Source organism: Pocillopora verrucosa, chromosome 2 (assembly GCF_036669915.1).
Source record: "Pocillopora verrucosa isolate sample1 chromosome 2, ASM3666991v2, whole genome shotgun sequence".
Classification (NCBI taxonomy): Eukaryota; Metazoa; Cnidaria; class Anthozoa; order Scleractinia; family Pocilloporidae; genus Pocillopora; species Pocillopora verrucosa.
In genome coordinates, this window is record NC_089313.1 from 11,176,873 (window position 1) to 11,198,690 (window position 21,818).

General features: G+C 36.8%; 2 protein-coding genes, 1 long non-coding RNA gene and 1 pseudogene across 3 annotated transcripts; all 4 read left to right on the top strand.

The window, feature by feature from the left end:
• Positions 1 to 63: 63 nt before the first annotated feature.
• LOC131787569 (E3 ubiquitin-protein ligase TRIM71-like) lies at positions 64 to 4,810 on the top strand. Its single transcript, XM_059104655.2, has one exon. The coding sequence runs from the start codon at positions 142 to 144 to the stop codon at positions 2,386 to 2,388; it is 2,247 nt and encodes a 748-aa protein (XP_058960638.2). The 5' UTR covers positions 64 to 141; the 3' UTR covers positions 2,389 to 4,810.
• A 42-nt stretch (positions 4,811 to 4,852) lies between these two features.
• On the top strand, positions 4,853 to 6,835 carry LOC136279062 (uncharacterized). Its single transcript, XR_010716695.1, has 2 exons — positions 4,853 to 5,849; positions 6,337 to 6,835. It is a non-coding gene; the product is annotated as an uncharacterized lncRNA (long non-coding RNA).
• A 2,682-nt stretch (positions 6,836 to 9,517) lies between these two features.
• On the top strand, positions 9,518 to 21,113 carry LOC131787570 (calcium release-activated calcium channel protein 1-like; annotated as a pseudogene).
• On the top strand, positions 16,417 to 18,663 carry LOC131779193 (E3 ubiquitin-protein ligase TRIM71-like). Its single transcript, XM_059095715.2, has one exon. It carries the CDS (start codon positions 16,417 to 16,419, stop codon positions 18,661 to 18,663), a length of 2,247 nt encoding a protein of 748 aa, XP_058951698.2.
• Positions 21,114 to 21,818: the final 705 nt, after the last annotated feature.

The window sequence follows — 21,818 nt, forward strand, 5'->3', positions numbered from 1 at the left end:
CATCAAAACATGCCCAATTACGTTGCCTCATTGGTCAAATTTTGAGTGATTTTAAGATTCTCTTCCGCTTGAGGCGGCTTGAAGTGGTTTCGTTTAAACTTTTCTTTCTTTCGCAATTTTTCGCTATCTCCAAGTCTCACCATGGATATCAAAACCCTACTAAACAATCTTCATGAAGAGGTCTCCTGTTCTGTGTGTATGAACACATTCAATGATCCGAAAACGCTGCCATGTTTACATGCCTTTTGCCTGCATTGTTTGAACGAGATTCTTCGAACGAGTGGCCGCCACGATATCATCGCATGCCCTGAATGTCGGAAAGAGATTCAAGTTCCTAGAAGTGGAAATCTTGAGGATCTTCCAACTAACTTTCGCATCAACAGTCTCCTTGACGTGTTGGCCATCAAAGAGTGCAGTGTTACTGGAGTTAAGTGTGGAAATTGCGAAGAGAGCAGCTCCCAAAGCTTTTATTGCTTCCAATGTTGTGCTTTCTGGTGCGAGGCTAACTGCATCAGTCTTCACAATGGAATAAAAGCGAATAAGGAACACTGTGTATTAGCGCTCAAAGACTTTAAAGACCAAGATTTTGAAAATGTTTTGAAGCGACCGGTATTTTGTCGCAACCGTGGCCACGAGAATAAGGAATTGGAGTTTTTCTGCAAAGATTGCCGTGTTGCAATTTGCCATTCGTGTGTTGCCACTTCTCATGACCGTCACGCTAAGATGCTATTGGAAGAAGCTGCAAATGAACAGAAATTACAAGCAATGTCTGCGATTGAAAATCGGAAGAAAATAGCATTGAAGAAGAGGCGAAAAATTGCCCAACTTGACTCGGATTTTGCCAAAATTCAAGAACATGTTGCCAGTGTAAAGAAAGGCGTGCAACAGTTTGTCGACAACATGATGGCTGTTATCGAGGCACAAAAGCAAGAAACCTTTGATGACTTAGACAACAGAGCTGCAGAATCCATGCATCGCCTGAGGATACAAAGAGGTGAGATTGAAAAACAAGTGAAAATAACTGAAACAGGCATCGAAGCTGCTGAGGCAATTCTGCAACGGAACATTAGCGCTGAAATCATTCAGTCAAACCAAATTATAGAAGAAACATTTCAGGGTCAAGTTGAGTCAGCTTATCCTCGCATTGGCAATCAAAGCATTGTAGATTTTGGATTTGTGAGAAATCAACGATTGTTTGATCATGTATGGACTGACAGAATTGGCTTTGTGAAAGTTCTACCGACAAGTCCAACTGAGTCGAGCGGCTTCGGAAAAGGAATCAGTGAACCGATTATTGGACTAGAAGCAAACATAATGTTGACAACAAGAAATGCTAAAGGAGAACAATGTTATGAAGAACGTGACTATGTAACAGTGGAGATCAAAAATCAAGAAGGCCATGACTGTGCAACGGAGACTCGAGTCCTGGATAACAAAGATGGTAGCTACAAGATCAGCTATTTTGCTAAAGAAACCGGAAAATGCCGTGTGTCTGTGAAGGTCAATGGAGAGCACATTCGTGACAGTCCCTTTGCGGCTGAAGTAAAACCCAGACAGTTAAGACCCGTGTTATCCTTCGGAAAATATGGTGCGGCCAAGGAAGATTTTAGATATCCCTGGGGAATAGTAGTAAACAAACGCGATGAAATTGCAGTCGCTAGCAATGGTAACAACAGGGTCCAGGTATTCAGTAGTGATGGAACTTACTTAAGATCATTTGGGTCTAAGGGGGATAAAGAGGGAGAGTCTAACTCGCCTACAGGGATTGCAATCGATAATGAAAACGGAATCGTTTTCATAGCAGATACAGAGAACCACCGAATTCAATTTTTCAGTGGGCAGGGAGAGTTTCTGAACAATTTTGGTGAAAAGGGAAATCTTGATCACCAACTCGAGTTTCCCCACGGGTTATCTTTCGGTAGTGACGGAAATTGTATTGTGGCTGATACCGGAAATAAGAAAATTAAATTATTTTCCCGTACCGGCCAGTTTCTCCGTAGTATAGGCTCCGAGGGTTCTTTCACAGTACCCATTCACTGTATCCAGTATAAGGAATATCTTATAGCATCAGACTTTAATGAACACTGTATCAAAGTTTTTGACAAAGCTGGACATTTTCTGTACAAATTTGGAAAGTATGGAACAGGGGACGGGGAGTTCAATGGACCTTACCATTTGTCAATTAACAAAGCTGAGCACCTGATGGTCTGTGATACAAACAATCACAGAATTCAGGTGTTTGAGGTGAATGGAAAGTTTGTTGGAAAATTTGGCTCAAAAGGAAAAAAGGTAGGACTATTTACTGGACCATTCTCTATAGCAGTCCTCAGTGATGGTAGGATAGTTATTACTGACTTTCACAATCATCAGGTTCAGATATTTGAGTAGCCGTATCCTCTGTTGTCTTATAATAGTGTTATGATAGTGTTATAATAGTAATATCATTAATCTTTCCGGTTCTTTAAACATTATTGACTACATGTGAAAGCTTCTTGTTACATTTGTAGGTTGAAACTTGTTTTTTTCACAATGTTTAACGACATTCACTCCAATTGTAGCCAAGAAGATATACACGCACAAACGAGTTACAATAGACATAGCTCTATATCCAGAGAGTTGAGTATTAATTTCATAAAGGTTTGTTAACTATATTAGCTTTTTTTCTGAAAGAGAATTTAGTTCGATAATTTGTCAGTTTACAAGACTCGATTTGGCGATTCATTATGTACTCTTTGAGACTGACTGTTCACCTCTGAGGTAGTAGTTAGTGGTCAGGGAGTGGATTTTTTCTGATTTTGTTGTTGTGGTAGTTGTTTTTGGATTTGATCAAATTCAGTGCGAAAATATATCTCTAATAAGGAGGGATTTATTCTAAGATCACAAACCTACCGTCTATTGCACCTATAAACCCATAAAAAATTGCAAGTTCATTTTTTTAGAAGCAGTAGACCGCACTTTCTGTCATTAACTGGTGAAATAAATACTAATAGATCACTAATATAATAAATCACAAGCTGGAGGCGAGTGACATCATACATGGGTCATTATGCAGGTAAACCGATATAAGGTGCTGTGTCCTTATTAAATGGAGCTTGAATAGGAGACTTATGATATCTGTCTGTGTTTTACCCAATATTGATGGAATGGCAAATACTCACCAAAAAGGCACCCAAATTGTACATGATTCTCCTCATGAAAAACTTCACACGCACATTGAAATTGAATGGATTTTCTCAACTGGTCTCGGAACAGTTCTCTTTTTAGCTGAGATTACAATACTCTGTTGGGTTAAGTTTTACAATTACAGTAAGCCTGCAGCAGTGGCTGCTTCTGTGGTATTAGTAGCAGTATGCATTGTCTTTGTATGGTTTGCTGTGCATTTTTACTGATCTCTTGTCCAACACAAATAGATATTTTCAGGGAATTGAAGAACTTTAACAGATTGCAAACCAACTGTACACAGATAAAAGGACGGCATCCATGTCCTAATCCCGGGGTTTCAGATAGTTTCCCTTGCGAACTGAATTCCCAGTTTTCTGGGAATTCCTAGGAATTCTAAAAAATTCCCAATTATGCAAATGACCCTTGCAAACTGAATTCCCAGTTTTCTGGGAATTCCTAGGAATTCTCAAAAATTCCCAACTATGCAAATTAACTCTGATTTAAAAAGCTTGGAATTACTGGGAATTTCTGGGAAGGGAAGACTCTAGCTTTGTGAGGACTTGGAATCCCTAGGAATTCCTAGGAATTCTCAGCTTTACAAACTACCTATAATTTAAGAAGTGTGGAACTCTTGGGAATTTCTGGGAATTGAATTTGAGGCAATTTTAATACCCTGAGGTCCACATAAATTCTAAGAAATTCTCAATACCTTGAATGTGAAGGTTTTAAGAAAAGGAGTAAGGAGGCTTAAAACTTTGGCTCAATAAAAGGTATGCTATACAAAACATACCTAGAGATATACATACATGTATATGTTTATAACTTAAAGATCATGAAATTTATTATTCAAACTAAGTTTTAGTAAATCTTTACTTTAATATGGATTTTCTCATGAACCAGCTGTCAGTTATGTTAAATGGAAAATTGCCAATTAATCCAATGTACTCATATCACAGATTTGCTTTCTAACCTCAAAGGACTCTTGGATTCCATGATCAAAAAATATTTTTATTGTGATGCAAATTAATGTCTCATGTTCACTGATGTGCCAAAATCATCAAACATTCATTGGCTATTCCTTGGTACACAACTTCCACAATAATTAATAATAATTACATTATTATCTACACTTAAAGAACTTTGTTAGTTATGAACATAAGTTACTTCCCTAACCTACATTACTGGTTGCCTTTGTTAGAAAACCTTGGAACAGTCAAGCTCAGTTGCCTCAAACACTGTCAGAGACTTTTTGTTGACAATATTTTTAGTAGAAATTTCATGCCTTAGACAAACAAATTCAACACCTAATTAATCTTTCTTTTTTCATGATTGTTGTTGCTGTTTTTTTTTTCAGTTTTTTGCTCTGTTTTTGTGACTAATTGCTGTAATTTGTTTTGCTGTTTTTATTCTTACAAAACATTTTTGTAAGAGTTCCAAAACTAGTGGATCATCCACAGACTTTGCAAACATTTGGCATGCAATCTTTGAGAAAAAACACCTTTTAAATGACATCTTCAATTTACTTTATTTGAAACTCTGATCTGAAAATATTTGTCAACAAGACTTGTTAGTAGTGAGAAGTACCAACCAAGTTTCCTTTCATAACTTAATTTCTTAAGTGTCCCAATCACTGGATCTCCCAAAAAATATTACATCGTTTTATTTTTGGTGCAAAATACAAGTCCTTCTTTATATAAAAATGAAAATTGCAAGTCACACTTCAATAATAACAGCTCTAAAGTTTACTTGTTGTTCTTCTCTGTCTGTCATCTATCAACAAAATTGTTTTATACTTCGGACAGTGCATAACTATTTGTGGACCAGAGTTCCAACGCACCTCTGTAATCGCATATAGTTACTTCTGTCTCTTGTACAAATTTTTCTCCTTTGTAAGACGCACTCTACTCTGTTGTCACTACTGCTTTGAGTTCAGTGGAAACGACTGACTGAGGAATCGAGATGGCGGTGTTGGTACATGTTGCTGAACGCTTGCTACGGTCAAGCTTTGTAGATTTAGGTACTGGTACACTGGGATCATCTATGTATCTCTTATACTTCCTAATGTGGTATCCTTCTTTTATAAATATGAGGGTAAAAGACGATTTGTAGTCGCATTCAAAACTGTGATTGGCTTGTGTTATTTCTCACCTTTGCCATGAACACAACTCAAGTGAGTTTCAAGTCTTTGTTTCCTCGACAACTTTCGGCCACAAATCGTGCATTTGTAATACGATCGATTCTTGTCGATTCTTTCCACATAGAGTGAGCTCACATCATTATTTATATCACCAAGGTATTCATTGTCTAGAAGCAGAGAACCGGTCGGAGAAGTCAAAATAAAGTTGTAAATAAAGCCAGCGGATTCACTTTGCTAGCCAATGACAAGTCCTAAAAGATCCACGTGATCATGCCCGTGATCGGAAACAAAGAAGACTCTATTTGGCGCTCATCTTTGAATGTACTTTTCATCGATTGATCGTTTTTCTCAACTGTTTTGCTTAATATAACATTTCTAAAGATAGCTTTTATTGTGGTTCAATGGGAAAACGAGAACAGCGTGAGTGTTGTAAAAGAAAAGAAAGTCGTTGGCGCCGTGGAGTTAAAAGAAAGGACAACAGTTGACATATTGACTGGTACAAACAAGGGTCGAGTGGCCATCCGTAAAGCTACGATTTTGAAAGTTTGTGGTGAGTAAAAATTGCGATATTCGTTACGTGATCAAAATCTTATAAAAGAATAGATGTAGCGGGTTGAATTAAGCTTACATAACGCTCGGTGCAACTGAAACTAGAATAATTCTGAGAATCGAATCGGTCACTTGCATGCCGCAGTTTCTTAAGCTTATGCTTTACAATGAAATAAACCTATCAGTAAGGTTTCAAGATTCCTCTAGTCGCGTTTGAGAACATTCAAGATTCATAATAGGAACTGTTATTAAACAAACCTTAGTACATAAAGAAGCCCTCCTTGGTAAAAACAAAATAATGTATTCAGCCCTTTTTTAGTAAAATCCATGAGAGAGATGTACTAACTCCAATATAAAAGTCACTCAATATAACAGAGATTTCTCAATTTGAGAATCCAATGAATGCCCTTTTCCTCATAGCCGTCTCAAAAGCCTGGTCTGAGCTTTAAATATACATATTTTAATATATTATTTTTTTTCAAATTCAGATGTCAAGGAATCCAGATACAAAATGGTCAAGGTTCTTGTAGACAACCTCATTCAAGGCCAACTCATTGTGAGCCCAGGAAAAAAAATACAAACAGTACAAACAGCAGCTAAGTTTGCAATTTAGGATAAATTCATTCTAATTTATTGTTACAGTTACAACAAGATTTTAATCAAAAAATCAATTTTATTTGTCAGTAATTAGCCCCTTCACTCCCAAGAGTGCTTGGTTTTCAGATATAACTTAAGATATTGTATTTTATGGAAAAGAATCAACAGATTTTATTCACAATTTGTGTCAAACAAAATTTAATGGTTGATTAGAACTATTTTATATGAATAGCTGTAATTGAGGATTAATCCGTATGAAGTTTTCAAGAAAAGAAAAATAAATCAAATTCCATCCTAATATTACCACACATTGATGTTAATAATTAATCACAAATATTTTACATGTAAGCCTTAATTAAGCTTCTAAATAAATTTCATTGAATACTTGAATTTTAGCTGGGTCTTTTTAATTTAAAGTATTTATTTTATATCATTAGCCTCAAATTTTTGCTTAAAATTCCCAGTAATTCTTAAACATTCCTAAAAATTCCTAAAAATTCCCAAAAATTCCTAGGAATTTTTTAGATTGACAGCTTTTCAGGGAAAGTCATTGGTTCTCTGAGTTGGAATTTCTAGGAATTCCAAGTCCTGTTGGCTATAAACTTGGAATTTCTGGGGATTTCTGGGAATTTCTGGGAATTTCTAGGAATTTCTAGGTTTTTAGAACCAGAGTTTTTATGGTTGGGAATTCCCAGTCCGAATTTACCGTGAAAATTCACACCTTTATTCCTTGGAATTCCTAGGAATTCCAAAAGCCATTTCGCAAGGGCGGGGTTTCAGATAGTTTTTACTTCACAAACCTGGTGTGTCATATTTTTTATTGGCATGCTCCTTGTTCATACTGCACCTTCCAAAATCTAATTTGCAATCCTCCCTTTTGCTGCTTCTCTATTCCTTCCAAATTGTTAAGATAATTTTTTTCAAGATAATTCCCTTTAGCATATACACTATGTTTTCTTATAACCTTTTTTCTGGATAACTTATTGAAACTGTAAAGGGAAGAGACTTGATATGCACTTTTGGAGGGATAAGTTACAAATTGATATAAAACAATAGAAACTCTTAGAAGTGATAAACATATAACTTTACCTAATGATATCTGCACATTATCCAGCAAACAGGTAATGAGAATACTCAAACTTATCAGGAAGAAGTGTTACCTTGATCTAAAATTAAAAACCCATAAAAAATTACAAGAAAATGTGTAGCAGATAGAGGGGAGAATTAACAATCAGATCTTGGGAGTTAAGGGGTTAAACTACCACCAGTATTACCAGTTTGTCATCATTGTTGGCTATAATTAGTGCATTGTGATTTTATTTGCTCTGTCTTTTCTGTGGGGTCCTTTTTTTTGTATTAATGTGGAATAGTAGTAAATTATTGTAAATTGCAATCTTGAGTGTTTTATAGGACTAGGGGTTCCCATTTAACACTTAACCCTTTAACTCCCAAGATCTCATTAGTAATTCTCCTTACTGTCTGCCATATAGTTTTTGTGATGTTAGTTCAGAGAATTTAGTATTGGATCAACTAATAATTCCCTATTATATCCAGAGAGTTGAGTATTAATTTCATTAAGGTTTGTTAAATATATTAGCTTTTTTTTTTCTGAAAAAGAATTCAATTTGATAATTTGTAAAAGGATGTTTACAAGACTCGATCTGGTGATTCATCATGTGCTCTCTGAGATTGACTGTTGAGCTCCAAGGGAGTAGGTAGTGGTCAGGGAATTAGGAATTTGTTCATGCTTAGCGTGCGTATATCGAGTTAGGGATGTACGCGGGAAGTTTGGAGAGCACGAAAATGCGTAGGGGTCAAGCAACTCTAGCTTTTTTAGTGCTCTCCAAACTTCCCAAGTGTATCCATAACTCGACATACGCACAGCTAAAAGCATGAGCAAATTCTTTTATAACAGAGCGACAACAAGGATCTGCGCGAAGAAGCCTTTCATTATGATAAAATTCTCAAATTTAGCGCCGAAATGTCTCTCTAACAAAGAGAGCTTTATTCACCTTGTGATTATTTTATCATTTTTAATTTTCAGAGATGAATTTGAACTACTGGATTTGTTTGCATTCGAACAAAATTCTTTCAGTTTGGGATAAAATTAGTTTACAGACTCAAAACTCCTTTTCATTATACCAAGACTGCAAACTGAAGCCGGAAAACGTTGCACTTCTGTATCAGACCTTGTTTTAAATAATTTGTGCTCAGTTAGATCTGAATTTCTTTTGCAATATTACGTTAGGACCATAAGTAAGTAAGTTTATTAAGAGCACTTCCTGTTATTATTCTAACATATTTTATATCTACTACTTTTGTACTTCTTTAATTACAAAGATTGCTTAATCACCAGCAAAAGTCTAAAAGGAACTTTCTATGCACACAGTCCTTTCACTTAAATGACCAATTGTCATTCCTCAGACCTGATTGTAGTCATGATGGGATGAATAAAGTTTGCGCATGTGAAACATGAAGTTCCTTTAAAGATTTAAATTTAGCGGTAAGCACTGTAACGTTTGTAATGTTGTTACGAATAAATTTGGCCTCTTTAATTGCTTCGCCAGTTTCATTGATCACGGAAGGGGGGCTGAACAGTCCTGAGAAAACGAAGTTTAATGGATCAAAAATATGAGTTCGAGATCTTGTGTTGCTGCATTCCACTTTAACGTTGGTTTTTTGTCAATAGTGATTGGATTTGTCAATAGTGATTTACATTTTGTTAGAGCTCGGTTGAAAAACGTTCGAAATCAGCGCCTTTCAGTTCCTGTCTCGCTGAGTTGAGGAGCATCAGCCAAAACTGGAATATTTAAATCTAAGTCTTAAAGCTAAATCCAACCAACTTCAGTTGGAAGCACAATGAGTATCCAATATATATAGACTTGTCTGGATTTCCCCGCGTCAGTGTTAGATAATATATAGAGCTGAAAATTAATATGATTGCATTTTGATAGTAATGCATGTCGTCATTCCTGCTTTTACCCGAGCGGTCAATACTATCCAGGTCACATTCTGAGCGGAAAATCCTATGAAGCTGAAGGGTTGTTTATTCTTTCGTCACTTTTCCACGACATGAATGGTGGTTCTGTCACCTGCACTGTAACAGGTCAAAAACATCTCTTTCGTCGCAATCATGTTAAAGTTGGATTTGTAAGTTCAGAATCAATTCATGTGAAAACTGAACAGCCTAAATTTCGCTCATATAATCGATTGACTTGTGGGCTGAAAGTCAAAATGATGACATTTTAAAATAGCATTTTACGAAACTAAAAGGTTTCGCTTGTGATGATTTGGTTTTCAGACTCGAGAGCAGGTACAAGCCATTCTTTTTCAGGGTGAAATTGCAATTACTCTTCAACGATTTCTCTTCAAAACAAGCAAATATTGGGAAATTATTCCCCTACAAGAAAGCACATCACGTTGATTGGAACTTTTCTAGTTTCTCTGAATATTAACGTATCCCACACGAAATTTCCAAATGGTGGTGGCGCTTGTCTTTAAGGGCAGCATATCCTGTGTTTATTAATAAGAGAGTTTTTCAAAGAAGGTATCTGATTGTATGTACTTGTTCTAGACATCTACGAAATATGAGTGATGTTTTCACTTTTTGTTTTGACGTCTATATTATTAAAGGACGTGACAACACCTGTCACGCAACCACATTCACGTCGATTGGTCAGCGGGTATTACGCCAAAATAAAACACGGTCATGTAGTATTTATACTCCATAGCAGTCGCCTAGAACAGCGAATGACATCCAGGTGGTGATCAAAATGGGATAAAGCTAACGTAAAGCGCGCAGAAGAAGAGTGTGTTCAAAAATTGACGGTGAAAAGACTCTTTCTCACCCGTGGAAAGTTGAAAGCATCAAGTCGCACATCGGCTTTGATGTCCGGTTTTGCTATGGTAAGTGTTTTAATGCTTCTAATTTTCTAACTTTAGCAAACAGAGTACGGCTTAGTTGAATGTTTGTAATATTTATCACAGAAAATGAGTGAGTGAATCTTTATGGAATTTTTTTTTATTAAAAGGGCGTTTGGTTATGAATTTAATTGACTTTTATGTGTTAATTCTGATTGTTTATAGCAAGTCCTTGATGTTGTGAGAAATTTACCTTTTCCACATTTGCATAGCGGTTTTATTTTTTCCATCCGTTGCGGATAGGTTTATTGTATTTCATGAAATCTTTGCGTGATCGTTATGTGATGTGGAAGTTGAACATTCAGTTTTATAATACAGCAGAGATGCCATGAGCACCCTGATTGGTCACAAACCTATCGTTTATTAAACCAGTAAACTATAGAAAATTTTAAGTTTACTTTTTTTAAAAGCAGTAGACTGTTCTTTCCATCATTTCCTGGCATAATAATGGAAGAATACTAGGGAAGTTTGTAAATCATGATCTGGAGACAAGTGATTTACAGACTTTTCTTGTCTTCTTACAGCATCCTGCATGGGCCATTAAGCTGGTAAACCGATAGAAGGGGCTGTCTCCTACTTAACCCTTTAACTCCCAGAATTGATTAACATGTGACTTTTTTCTAAAATATCCACACATAATTCAGTGGACATGTCAGGAGAATAATCAAAATTATCCGGTTAAAGTTGTTATCTTGAACTAACACCAAATTCTCATAACCAATTTACAAGGAAATGTGTGACAGCAAAAGGGGAGAATTAACAATCAGATCTTGGGAGTTAAAAAGATTAAATGGAGCCAGGATAGGGGATGCAACCTATCATGGGTTACATGAAGGGATACTCTGTCCTATGGAGATACAATATTTTTAGCCAGATATAAATAGGGGAGTAGGAAGCTCATTTCCATATTCCATCATGTATAATGGTCATCTGGTGCCCTTGAAGAGAAAGTGGTAAGAAAATGTTACTGCTGTGCTTAATGACTAGACTTTTCATGGATAGTTACTCAAAGGAGGGTGTATTCTAGCGGTTTTATTTTGTTTGGGTGTTTAATGTAGCACCTTTTTGGGAAAAAAAAATTGAAAAGGAAAGGGTTTTGAGCATAGGGAAGAGTATCCATATGTATATGCAAAACTGAAATGATTATCTCACCATGTGTGTATAAATTATCGTTGCTGTATTATCCTTGAACAGAACACTTCAATGTATTTTCTGTTCTTTCAGGACCTTTTCCCTGTTTATGGTGGAAATTCCGGTAGAACCAGGTATACCAGAAGGACTTTTGATAGCATTCAGTGTGATGACTACCATTCTGATCTCATTTCATGTCTTTGCACTTGTGATATCTGTCTATATTTTTCCAAATATTGATGGTGTGGCAAATATTCATCAACAAGGCACCTAAATTGAATGCAATTCTCCTCATGAAAAACTTCACACACATTGAAATTACATGGAATTATCTGAACTGGTCCTGGAACACTTGTCTTTTTAGCCAAGATTGCAATACTCTGTTGGGTGAAGTTTTACAATTAAGTAAGCCTGTGGTAGTGGCTGCTTCTGTGGTATTAGTACTGGTATGCATTGTGTTTGTATGGTTTGCTGTGCATTTTACTGATCTCTTGTCCAACACAAGTATGAAAGATCTTTTCAGGGAGAGATCTTTCTCAACAGATTACAAACCAACTGCACACAGATACAGGGACAGTACCAAGCTCACCATCAGGCAGTCCATGTCCTAATCATGGGGTTTGAGATTATTTGTTTCGCAAAAACCCAGTGTGTTACACTTTTTATTGGATGCACCTTATTCTTACTGCACCTCCCAAAACCTAACTTGTAATCCTCCCTTTTTACTGCTTCTCTGTTACTTGTAAATTGTAAAAATAATATCCTTTAGCTTATATGTTGTGTTTTCTTGTAATCCTTTTTCTGGATAATCTATTGAAACTGTGAAGGGAAGAGACCTGATAATGACTTTTGGAGGGGTAAGTGACAAATTGATTTAAAAGAATTGAAACTCCCAGAAGTGATTAACTTATATTAACTTTACCTAATAATATCCATACATTATCCAGCAAATAGGTAATAAGAATACTCAAACTTATCAGGAAGAAGTTGTTATCTTGATCTAATATAAAAAACACAAAAAGTTACAAGGAAATGTGTAGCAGATAGAGGGAAGAATTAAGAATGAGATCTTGGGAGTTAAATGGTTAAACCACCACCAGTATTATCAGTGTGTCATCATTGTTGGTCATCATAAGTGCTTTGTGATCTTATTTGCTCTGTCTTTTCTGTGTGGTACTTTTTTTTATTAATGTGGAAGAGTTATAAATTATTGTGGAATGCAGTCATTTGAGTTTTTATATGAATAAGGACTCCCATATAACACTTAAGCATGGAAATGCAAAATTTCTTCTATACTTAGCACAGAACTCTGAATAGTTCTTAAGTGTTTTGTAACACTGTTTATTCTCAGGACATTTACTAAATCAGGGAAGGCTTTATGTATTTGTTTACTATAGCTAGTATGACTGATTTTGCAAACTTAATGTGATTTGGTTCATTTACTTCCATCACCAAGGTGATATATTAATTACAGCCTATTGAATCAAAGTGGTTTATACATGGACAGTGGGAGTATTTGTGTGATAAAAATTGATTGGGAACTGAGGTTGTGTCTATTCTGTTTAGCTGTATTTCTCATTATTTTGACTATAATTTTACATTTCCAAAGGAATTAGTATTATTTACTTTTACTTTATTCAGAACCTGCATCAACAGAATACCTATTTTGAATTGGTAATGATTACTAGAGTATCAAGTAGGTTGTTATACAAAATTTATTAAGTTATCTTACATTACATTTATTAGACACATTTTATGTTACAGAAACAAATCTACTGGTAAGCCTGCAAGAAGCAAACAGGTTTTTACTTGGTGAGAAAATTGATGAATTGAATTCTTGCAGGACACTAGGCAAGTCTTTCAAAATGGATCCAGAAGATTCTCCAGATCACAATTGGTTGATTTCTACAGTACAAATCTATACACTAGTCAGGCTTCTTTGAACAACTTGTACTCAGTCGTACCCTAGGTATTTCCATGTTTTAGTTTAGGTTTATAATTAGTGTATTAGTTTCAGTCTAAGTTAAAATTTTGGTACGGATATATTGCTTTGCTGATTTCCTTCATTTAAGGACACATATTCATAGGTCAGGTTTTATCTGTTATAAAATTCTTTCACCTCTGGCTTTTGTTGCTATGTAAGTTGCAAAAAAATGGGGAAAACTTAATAAAATGATAATAAATCTACTAAGATTGTTGTTAATTAAGAAATGAATCTTCTGCCTCTTTTATTACTCCTCTTATGTCTTTAAGTTTGCAATGTATGTGGAGATCCACATACATTGAGTGAGATCTCATACGTGAGATCCTGTGCACCAGTGACATTTGGGTAAGTTTCGTGTCTTGTAAGCTTGAGCCACCTGTGCCGTTTCCAGCGTTTCGAACGTTCGATATTCATTGGAGCAAATTCGGGGCGTGTGGGTTGCGTGGGTGGGTGCGTGTGTCTGTTTTTTTTTTCATGGAGATGTAGTTATGCGCCTTGAGTGAGCACTGAAAGTAGTTGAGCCTTTGGAGTGAGCTCTGATTCCCGTCTTATGGCACATGTGGAATGATTCGGAGAGGTGCCCTTCTACTTTTAAATACGCACTAGTCGCTGATCCACTAGCTCTAGCATCTTCAGAGTTAGGTTGTTTCTATTACGATTTTTAGTCGATTAATGTTCTTTTACACATAGGAATGTTCCATATTCCAGTCATAATTCCAGCAAATCTGAAAAACAACAAAGTTTGCATGTGCTAATACTTTCGAGGATCATGATTACAATTGCCTGTGAGGAAAAACAGAAATCTAATAACTGCTTACCTCAAGGTAAACAAGAAAGTTTAAAGTCTTTCCTCTCAGGCAGCATTCTGCCCATAAATTACTGTCTCGCCTCTGCACTCACCAGTTACACACAGGTTCTGTAGTTCGCCGTAGCTTAGTAAACCTCCTGCCTCTTTTCGGGCCTAAGAGAACTAAAAGAATTGTAGAGACGTTACTCAATTGAATTAGAAACCTGAACATACCTATCAGATCTCGTGACGTGATCTTTAAATGAAACCACTGAAAAAAAATATTATCACATAAACTGCGGTGTTATACAGGGATTTCTGGCCCTGGGGAAAGCTGTAACAACACACGTGGAAAATTTCGTATTTTTTCACGTGTGTTGATATAGCCAATCAGCTGCTGACACGTCACCCGCCTTTGGCGCCACTCGGTCAGGTTGATGACTGAACGGCAAAGCTTTCACGATTCTCAATACAAGATAGTTTGTCGGAACTTTCTCGGATTGTGGCGGTTAAATCGCTAAAAAAATCCGTATTGCTGACAGACAGTGAAGTTCAAACTTTCCTGGAAGGGAAAATAAACAATGTACCAAAAAAAACCGAAAGTTAAGTATTCAGTGGCTTTGGTGTTGGCATTTCTCGCGGCTGAGAATGAAAATCGTCAACTGGAAGGTCTGCCACTGGCCGACTTTGGCCGTTTACCTGAAAGACTTTTTCTGTCGGTGAGGACAAAGTCAATAAATGAGAATTTTGTAAATTGAAAATTACGACCATTGTTGTTTTTGTAATCATGATTCAACGCATTTTTCCATCTTAAGAGTCAGCGCCAACGCACTCTACGATTGTTATTTGGGGATCGTCGATTCATTTATTTTCATTCATTAATTAAGTCAGCTTGTCAGTAAAGGGCTCTTGGGTTTATATGATAAACAAAATAATACATAATTAATTGTAGATATGGAATTTCTCTTCTCGTGTTCAACGCGACATCTTACTCGTTCGCTGCGCTCACTCGTGAGCTATCGAGTTGAACACCCAAAGAGAAATTCCGCATCTACACGCGCCCATGTATTATTCTCTATTTATTACATGGTCACGGGTTCCATTTACCGTAAATTCCATTAGGTGTTTTGTAAATTCAATGTAAAGTGCGAAATTTTTTCATGTTGATTTTTTCACGTGTTCAAAGTTTAATATTTAGGTCTTGCGAGCCAACGTTTTTACTTATTGTTTCATTAGCACCTTTTTCCTTTCGTTGTTTTTATCGCCACTTTATTTCCGCCCTATTGCTACATCGCATAATTTATCGATATATTTAGATATGTATCACCAATACGCCTGTGTTCTTGTTTTTCGCGCTAAGCGCAGTTCAATAGCGTACCGCTGTGTTTAGCTTGTCTTTCTCCTTTTCCATTTTTTGGCCACAGCATTTTGCAGTATCAATGTTGGTCTTGCCTGTGGCCGTAATAATGTAAGTGTTTTATAGTCTTCTTTCCGTCGTGTTGTTTGTTATTTCTTTATATCAAATATTGTGAAACTTATGTATTTGTTTATTATTTTAGTTTCAACTAACGTCATTTGACCGTTGAGGAGTTAAACTCATTGCTTTTGTTTCTACACGACGTGGAGTCGTTCATTCCGTGGCCACAAATTTCATTTTCCCATAGTGCATGCAGTTTCATGTTTACGCAATACCTTTCATCACTGTTGATAGATCGCAAGTTATTTCCTTCTTTCGGTTTGTTATCTCTTGCTTCCTTGAACATTTATTTTTACACTTTACAGAATCGTACCTTTCCCTTCAACGGACCGTTTACGGGCCACAGTCGGCTGATTACCTGACGCGGCGCCCTAACCTTTAACTCCCAGAAGTGATTAACACGTAACTTCTCCCCATCATATCCATACATTATCCAGCCGACATGCAATGAGGATATTCAAACTTATCAGGTAGACGTTGGTGGTCCTGATCTAACACCAAATTCTCGTGACTTATTTACAAGGAAATGTGGGGCAGCTAGAGGAGAGAACAGATAGTCAGATTCTGATTTTATGAATAATTTTAAGATTCTTCCGCTTGAGGTGGCTTGAGGTGGTTTCGCTTTTAACTTTTCTCGCTGTCGTAATTTTTCTCTATCTCCGAATCTTGCCATGGACATCAAAACCTTACTAGACAATCTTCATCAAGAGGTCTCCTGTTCTGTGTGTATGAACACATTCACTGATCCGAAAACGCTGCCGTGTTTACATGTCTTTTGCCTGCAATGTTTGAACGGGATTCTTCGAACGAGTTGCCGCCACAATATCATCGCATGCCCTGAATGTCGGAAAGAGATTCAAGTTCCTAGAAGTGGAAATCTTGAGGATCTTCCAACTAACTTTCGCATCAACCGTCTCCTTGACGTGTTGGCCATCAAAGAGTGCAGTGTTATTGGAGTTAAGTGTGGGAATTGCGAAGAGAGCAGCTCCCAAAGCTTTTACTGCTTCCAATGTTGTGCTTTCTGGTGCGAGGCTAACTGCATCAGTCTTCACAATGGAATAAAAGCGAATAAGGAACACCGTGTATTAGCGGTCAAAGACTTTAAAGACCAAGATTTTGAAAATGTTTTGAAGCGACCGGTATTTTGTCGCAGCCGTGGCCACGAGGGTAAGGAATTGGAGTTTTTCTGCAAAGATTGCTGTGTTGCAATTTGCCATTCGTGCGTTGTCACTACTCATGACGGACACGCCAAGATGCTTTTGGAAGAAGCTGCAAATGAAAGAAAATTACAAGCGAAGTCTGCGATCGAAAATCAGAGGAAAACAGCATTGGAGAAAAGACGTGAAATTGCTCGACTTGACTCGGACTGCGCCAAAATTCAAGAACACGTCGCCAGTGTAAAGAAAAGCGTGCAACAGTTTGTAGACAACATGATGGCTGTTATCGAGGCACAAAAGCAAGAAACCTTTGATGACTTAGACAACAGAGCTGCAGAGTCCATGCATCGGCTGAGGATACAAAGAGGTGAGATTGAAAAGCAAGTGAAAATAACTGAAACAAGCATCGAAGCTACTGAGGCAATTCTTCAACGGAATATTAGCGCTGAAATCATTCAGTCAAACCAAATTATAGAAGAAACATTTCAGGGTCAAGTTGAGTCAGCTTATCCTCGCATTGGCAATCAAAGCATTGTAGATTTTGGATTTGTCAGAAATCAACGATTGTTTGATCATGTATGGACTGACAGAATTGGCTTTGTGAAAGTTCTTCCTACTAGTCCAACTGAGTCGAGCGCCTCCGGAAAAGGAATCAGTAAGCCGATCATTGGACTAGAAGCAAACATAATGTTGACAACAAGAAATGTTAAAGGAGAACAATGTTATGAAAAGCGTGACTATGTAACAGTTGAGATCAAAAATCAGGAAGGCCATGACTGTGCAACGGAGACTCGAGTCCTGGATAACAAAGATGGTAGCTACAAGATCAGCTATTTTGCAAAAGACACCGGAAAATGCCGTGTGTCTGTGAAGGTTAATGGAGAGCACATTCGTAACAGTCCCTTTGCTACTAAAGTAAAACCTAGACAGTTCAGACCCGTATTATCCTTCGGAAAATATGGTTCGGTCATGGAAGATTTTAGATGTCCCTGGGGAGTAGCAGTGAACGAACGCGATGAAATTTTAGTTACTGACAATGATAACAACAGGGTCCAATTATTTAGTAGTGATGGAACTTACTTAAGATCATTTGGGTCTAAGGGGGATAAAGAGGGAGAGTTTAACTCGCCTATAGGGGTTGCAATCGGTAATGAAAACGGAATCATCTTCATAGCAGATTCAGCTAATCATCGAATTCAACTTTTCAGTGGGCGGGGGGAGGTTCTGAGCAAGTTTGGTGGAAAGGGAAATCTTGATCACCAACTCAGCTATCCTTACGGGTTATCCATCGGTAGTGACGGAAATTGTATTGTGGCTGATAGCGGAAATAAGAAAATTAAGTTATTTTCCCGTAACGGCCAGTTTCTCCGTAGTATAGGCTCTGAGGGTTCTTTTTCTACACCCATTCACTGTATCCAGTATAAGGAATATCTTATAGCGTCAGACTTTGCGGAACAGTGTATCAAAGTTTTTGACAAAGCTGGACATTTTCTGTACAAATTTGGAAAGTATGGAACAGGGGACGGAGAGTTCAATGGACCTTATCATTTGTCAATTAACAAAGCTGAGCACCTGATGGTCTGTGATGCAAACAATCATAGAATTCAGGTGTTTGAGGTGAATGGAAAGTTTCTAGGAAAATTTGGCTCAGTAGGAAAAAAGATAGGACAATTTACTGGACCATCTTCTTTAGCAGTCCTCAGTGATGGTAGGATAGTTGTTACTGACTTTCACAATCATCGGGTTCAGATATTTGAGTAGCCGCATGTTATGAAGTGTTATAATAGTAGCATCACTAATCTTTCGATTCTTTAAACATTTTATTGACTCATGTGAAAGCTTGTCACATTTGTAGGTTGAAACTTGAATTTTTAACAATGTTTTGCAACGTGCTCCAATTGAAGCTAAGAAGATTACACGCACAAACGATTTTCATGGACATGGCTCTGTATCCAAGAGTTGAGTATTAATATCATAATGGTTTGTTGACTACATTAGTTTTTTTCTTAAAAAGAAGAATTCAGTTTGATAATTTGTAAAAGGATGTTTACAAGGCTCGATTTGGTGATTCATTATGTACTCTTTGAGATTGATTGTTGAACTCCAAGGTAAAAGGTAGTGGTTAGGGAATGGATTTTTTCTGATTTTGTTGCTGTGTTAGTCGTTTTTGCCATAGGCTTTTGACATTTAATCGAGAGTAGCACGGAATTGTTTCTCTACTTAGGAGAGTTGAGTCAACAAGTAATAATTCTATCATTTATAATTTTCAGTAACGTGAATAGAAAAGAAAACAGAAAAACTGAAAAAGTCAGGTAGTGAATCAAAACCAATCAATATTGAAACTTTCTAGCTGCACGTAGGCATCTTATGCAGTGCTACTGGATATGTTTGTATTTGTAATAAAACTCTTTAAGTTTGGGATAATTGAACTTTACAAACTCAAAACTTCTTTCTATTACTGTAAATTGCCTGAGAACGTGTACCTTGTTTTAAATAATTTGTGCTTAGATAGATCTCAATTTCTTTTACAATACTAGATAAGATTGGTGTAATATTAGTTTATTGAGAGCACTTCCTGTTATTATTCTGACATATTTTATATCTATTACTTTTGTGCTTTTTTAATTTTTTAATATTGCTTAATCGCCGGCTAAAGTTTAAAAGGAGTTTATGTACACAGTCCTTTCACCTAAATGACCAATTGTCGTTTTCTTAGACCTAATTTTAATCATAATGGGATGATCAAGTTCGCACATGTGAAACATATGTAGCTCTTTTGAAGATTTAAATTTAGTTGTTAGCACTGTAACATTTATAATGTTGTTACCAAATTTGGCCTCTTTAATTGCTTGCCTGTTTCATCGAATCACGGAAGGGGTCTGAACAATTAAAAACTTGGGTTAGAGATCTTGTGTTGCTACATTGATTGGATTACCCGTGTGTCATTTCCCAAGTCTGGGTGCAAAAGTAAACATTTGGTAGCGTTCAAGAAACGTTCGACATCAGCGGCCTTTTATTTCCTGTATCACCGAGTTGATGAGCCATCGGCCAAAACTGGACTATTAAATTTAAGACTTAAAGCTAAGTTTAACCAACTGCGGTTCGAAGCCCAAGTGAGTATCCAATATATATAGACATGTCTGGATTTTCCCCGCAGTCAGCGTTAGATAATATATAGAGTTAAAAAATCGATATGATTGTATTTTGATGGTAATGCATGTCGTCATTCCTGCTTTTTCCCGAGCGGTCAATACTATACAGGTCACATTCTGAACGGAAAATCCTATAAAGCTGAAGGGTGTGGTCCACTCTTTCGTCATTTTTCCACGACATGAATAGTGGTTTAGTCACCTGGACTAAATATTCATAATATTCTAGTTCATGCCTGCAAGGACGTTTAGCTATTACACGCAATCATGATAAAGTTAGATGATCTGTAAGTTCAGAATCATTTCATGTAAAAACTGGAGGGCCTAAATTTAACTTATATACTCGATTGACTTGTGGACTGAAAGTCAAAATGATGACATTTTAAAATTGCATTTTACGAAATCAAAAGGCTTCGATTACAAATGACTCGAAAGTAGGTTCAAACCCCATCAAAGATTAAATTTTTTTTTCAGGCTGATATTGCAGTACCTTCATCCGTTTTCTCTTCAAAGCAAGCAAATCATGGGAAATTGTTCTCCTACAAGAAAGTACATCCTGTTGATTGGAACTTTTCTCGTTTCTTTTAATATTAGCGGTATTCAACACGAAGTTTTCAAATAGTAGTGGTGCTTGTCTTTAAGAGCAGCATATCCTATGTTTTATTAATAGTGAATTTTTCAAAGGAGATGTCTGATTGTGTTATTTGTTTGAGACATCTATGGAAAAATGAAACGATGTCTTTACTTCTTTTCGTTTTGAAACGTCCATAATGTTAGAAATTGTATGGATTTTCTCAACTGGTCTTGGAACACTTCTCTTTTTTAGCAGAGATTGCAATACTCTGTTGGGTGAAGTTTTACAATCACAGTGAGCCTGCGGCAGTGGCTGCTTCCTGTGGTATTAGTACCTGTATGCATTGTTTTTGGTATGGTTTGCTGTGCATTTAACCGATCTCTTGTCCAACACAAGTATGAAAGATCATTTTCAGGGAATTAAAAGAACTTCAACAGATTACAAACCAACTGTACACAGATACAGGACAGCACCAAGCTCACCAGTAGGCAGTCCATGACCTTATCACCGGGTTTGAGGTTGTTTGTATGGCACAACCCAGTGTGTTATGCTTTTTATTGGCATGCTCCTTGTGTTCTTACTGCACCCCTAAAAAATCTAACTTGCAATCCTGCCTTTTTATTGCTTCTCCGTTCCGTGTAAATTGTCACGAGACTTTTTTTTCTCAAGATTATACCCTCTAGCTTATACGTTGTGTTTCTTGTAATCTTTTTCGGATAATCTATGGAAACTGTCAAAGTATGAGATATAATAGTCGCGTTTTCTCTATTCCCTATTTTCAAAATAGTGGACAATCGGGAAAGTGAATTGCTCATGTAAAATAGGAAAACTGACATCTGTGCTGGATAGAGGCTCAGCGTAAAGCAAACATCAGTCCACGTTTATTTATACAATCACATAAATGTCAGCTTAGAGTGATTTGCCTTAGTAAAATCCCGCCATTTTATTCCCATGTCTACATGACAACTGTCAAAAAGTTATAACCTTGAAAACAATAGTTTGCTGTTCTTCCCCGTCGCTCAACTATAATCACAGCTTTCCCTATCGATGATTAGGAATGTCATCACTTCCTCAGCAAGCAACTCCAAAATGTATCTGTGGAAGAAAATTCATATATAGTATCGGTTTAACCAAAGTTCATTTCTCCAGGTGTAACGCACACATATCTCTCTCCCTGTTGTATTTTTAGTCCT

Excerpts from the sequence above, each read along its gene's own strand:
- LOC131787569 (XM_059104655.2), top strand. The coding sequence starts at position 142 with ATGGATATCAAAACCCTACTAAACAATCTTCATGAAGAGGTCTCCTGT.
- LOC131779193 (XM_059095715.2), top strand. The coding sequence starts at position 16,417 with ATGGACATCAAAACCTTACTAGACAATCTTCATCAAGAGGTCTCCTGT.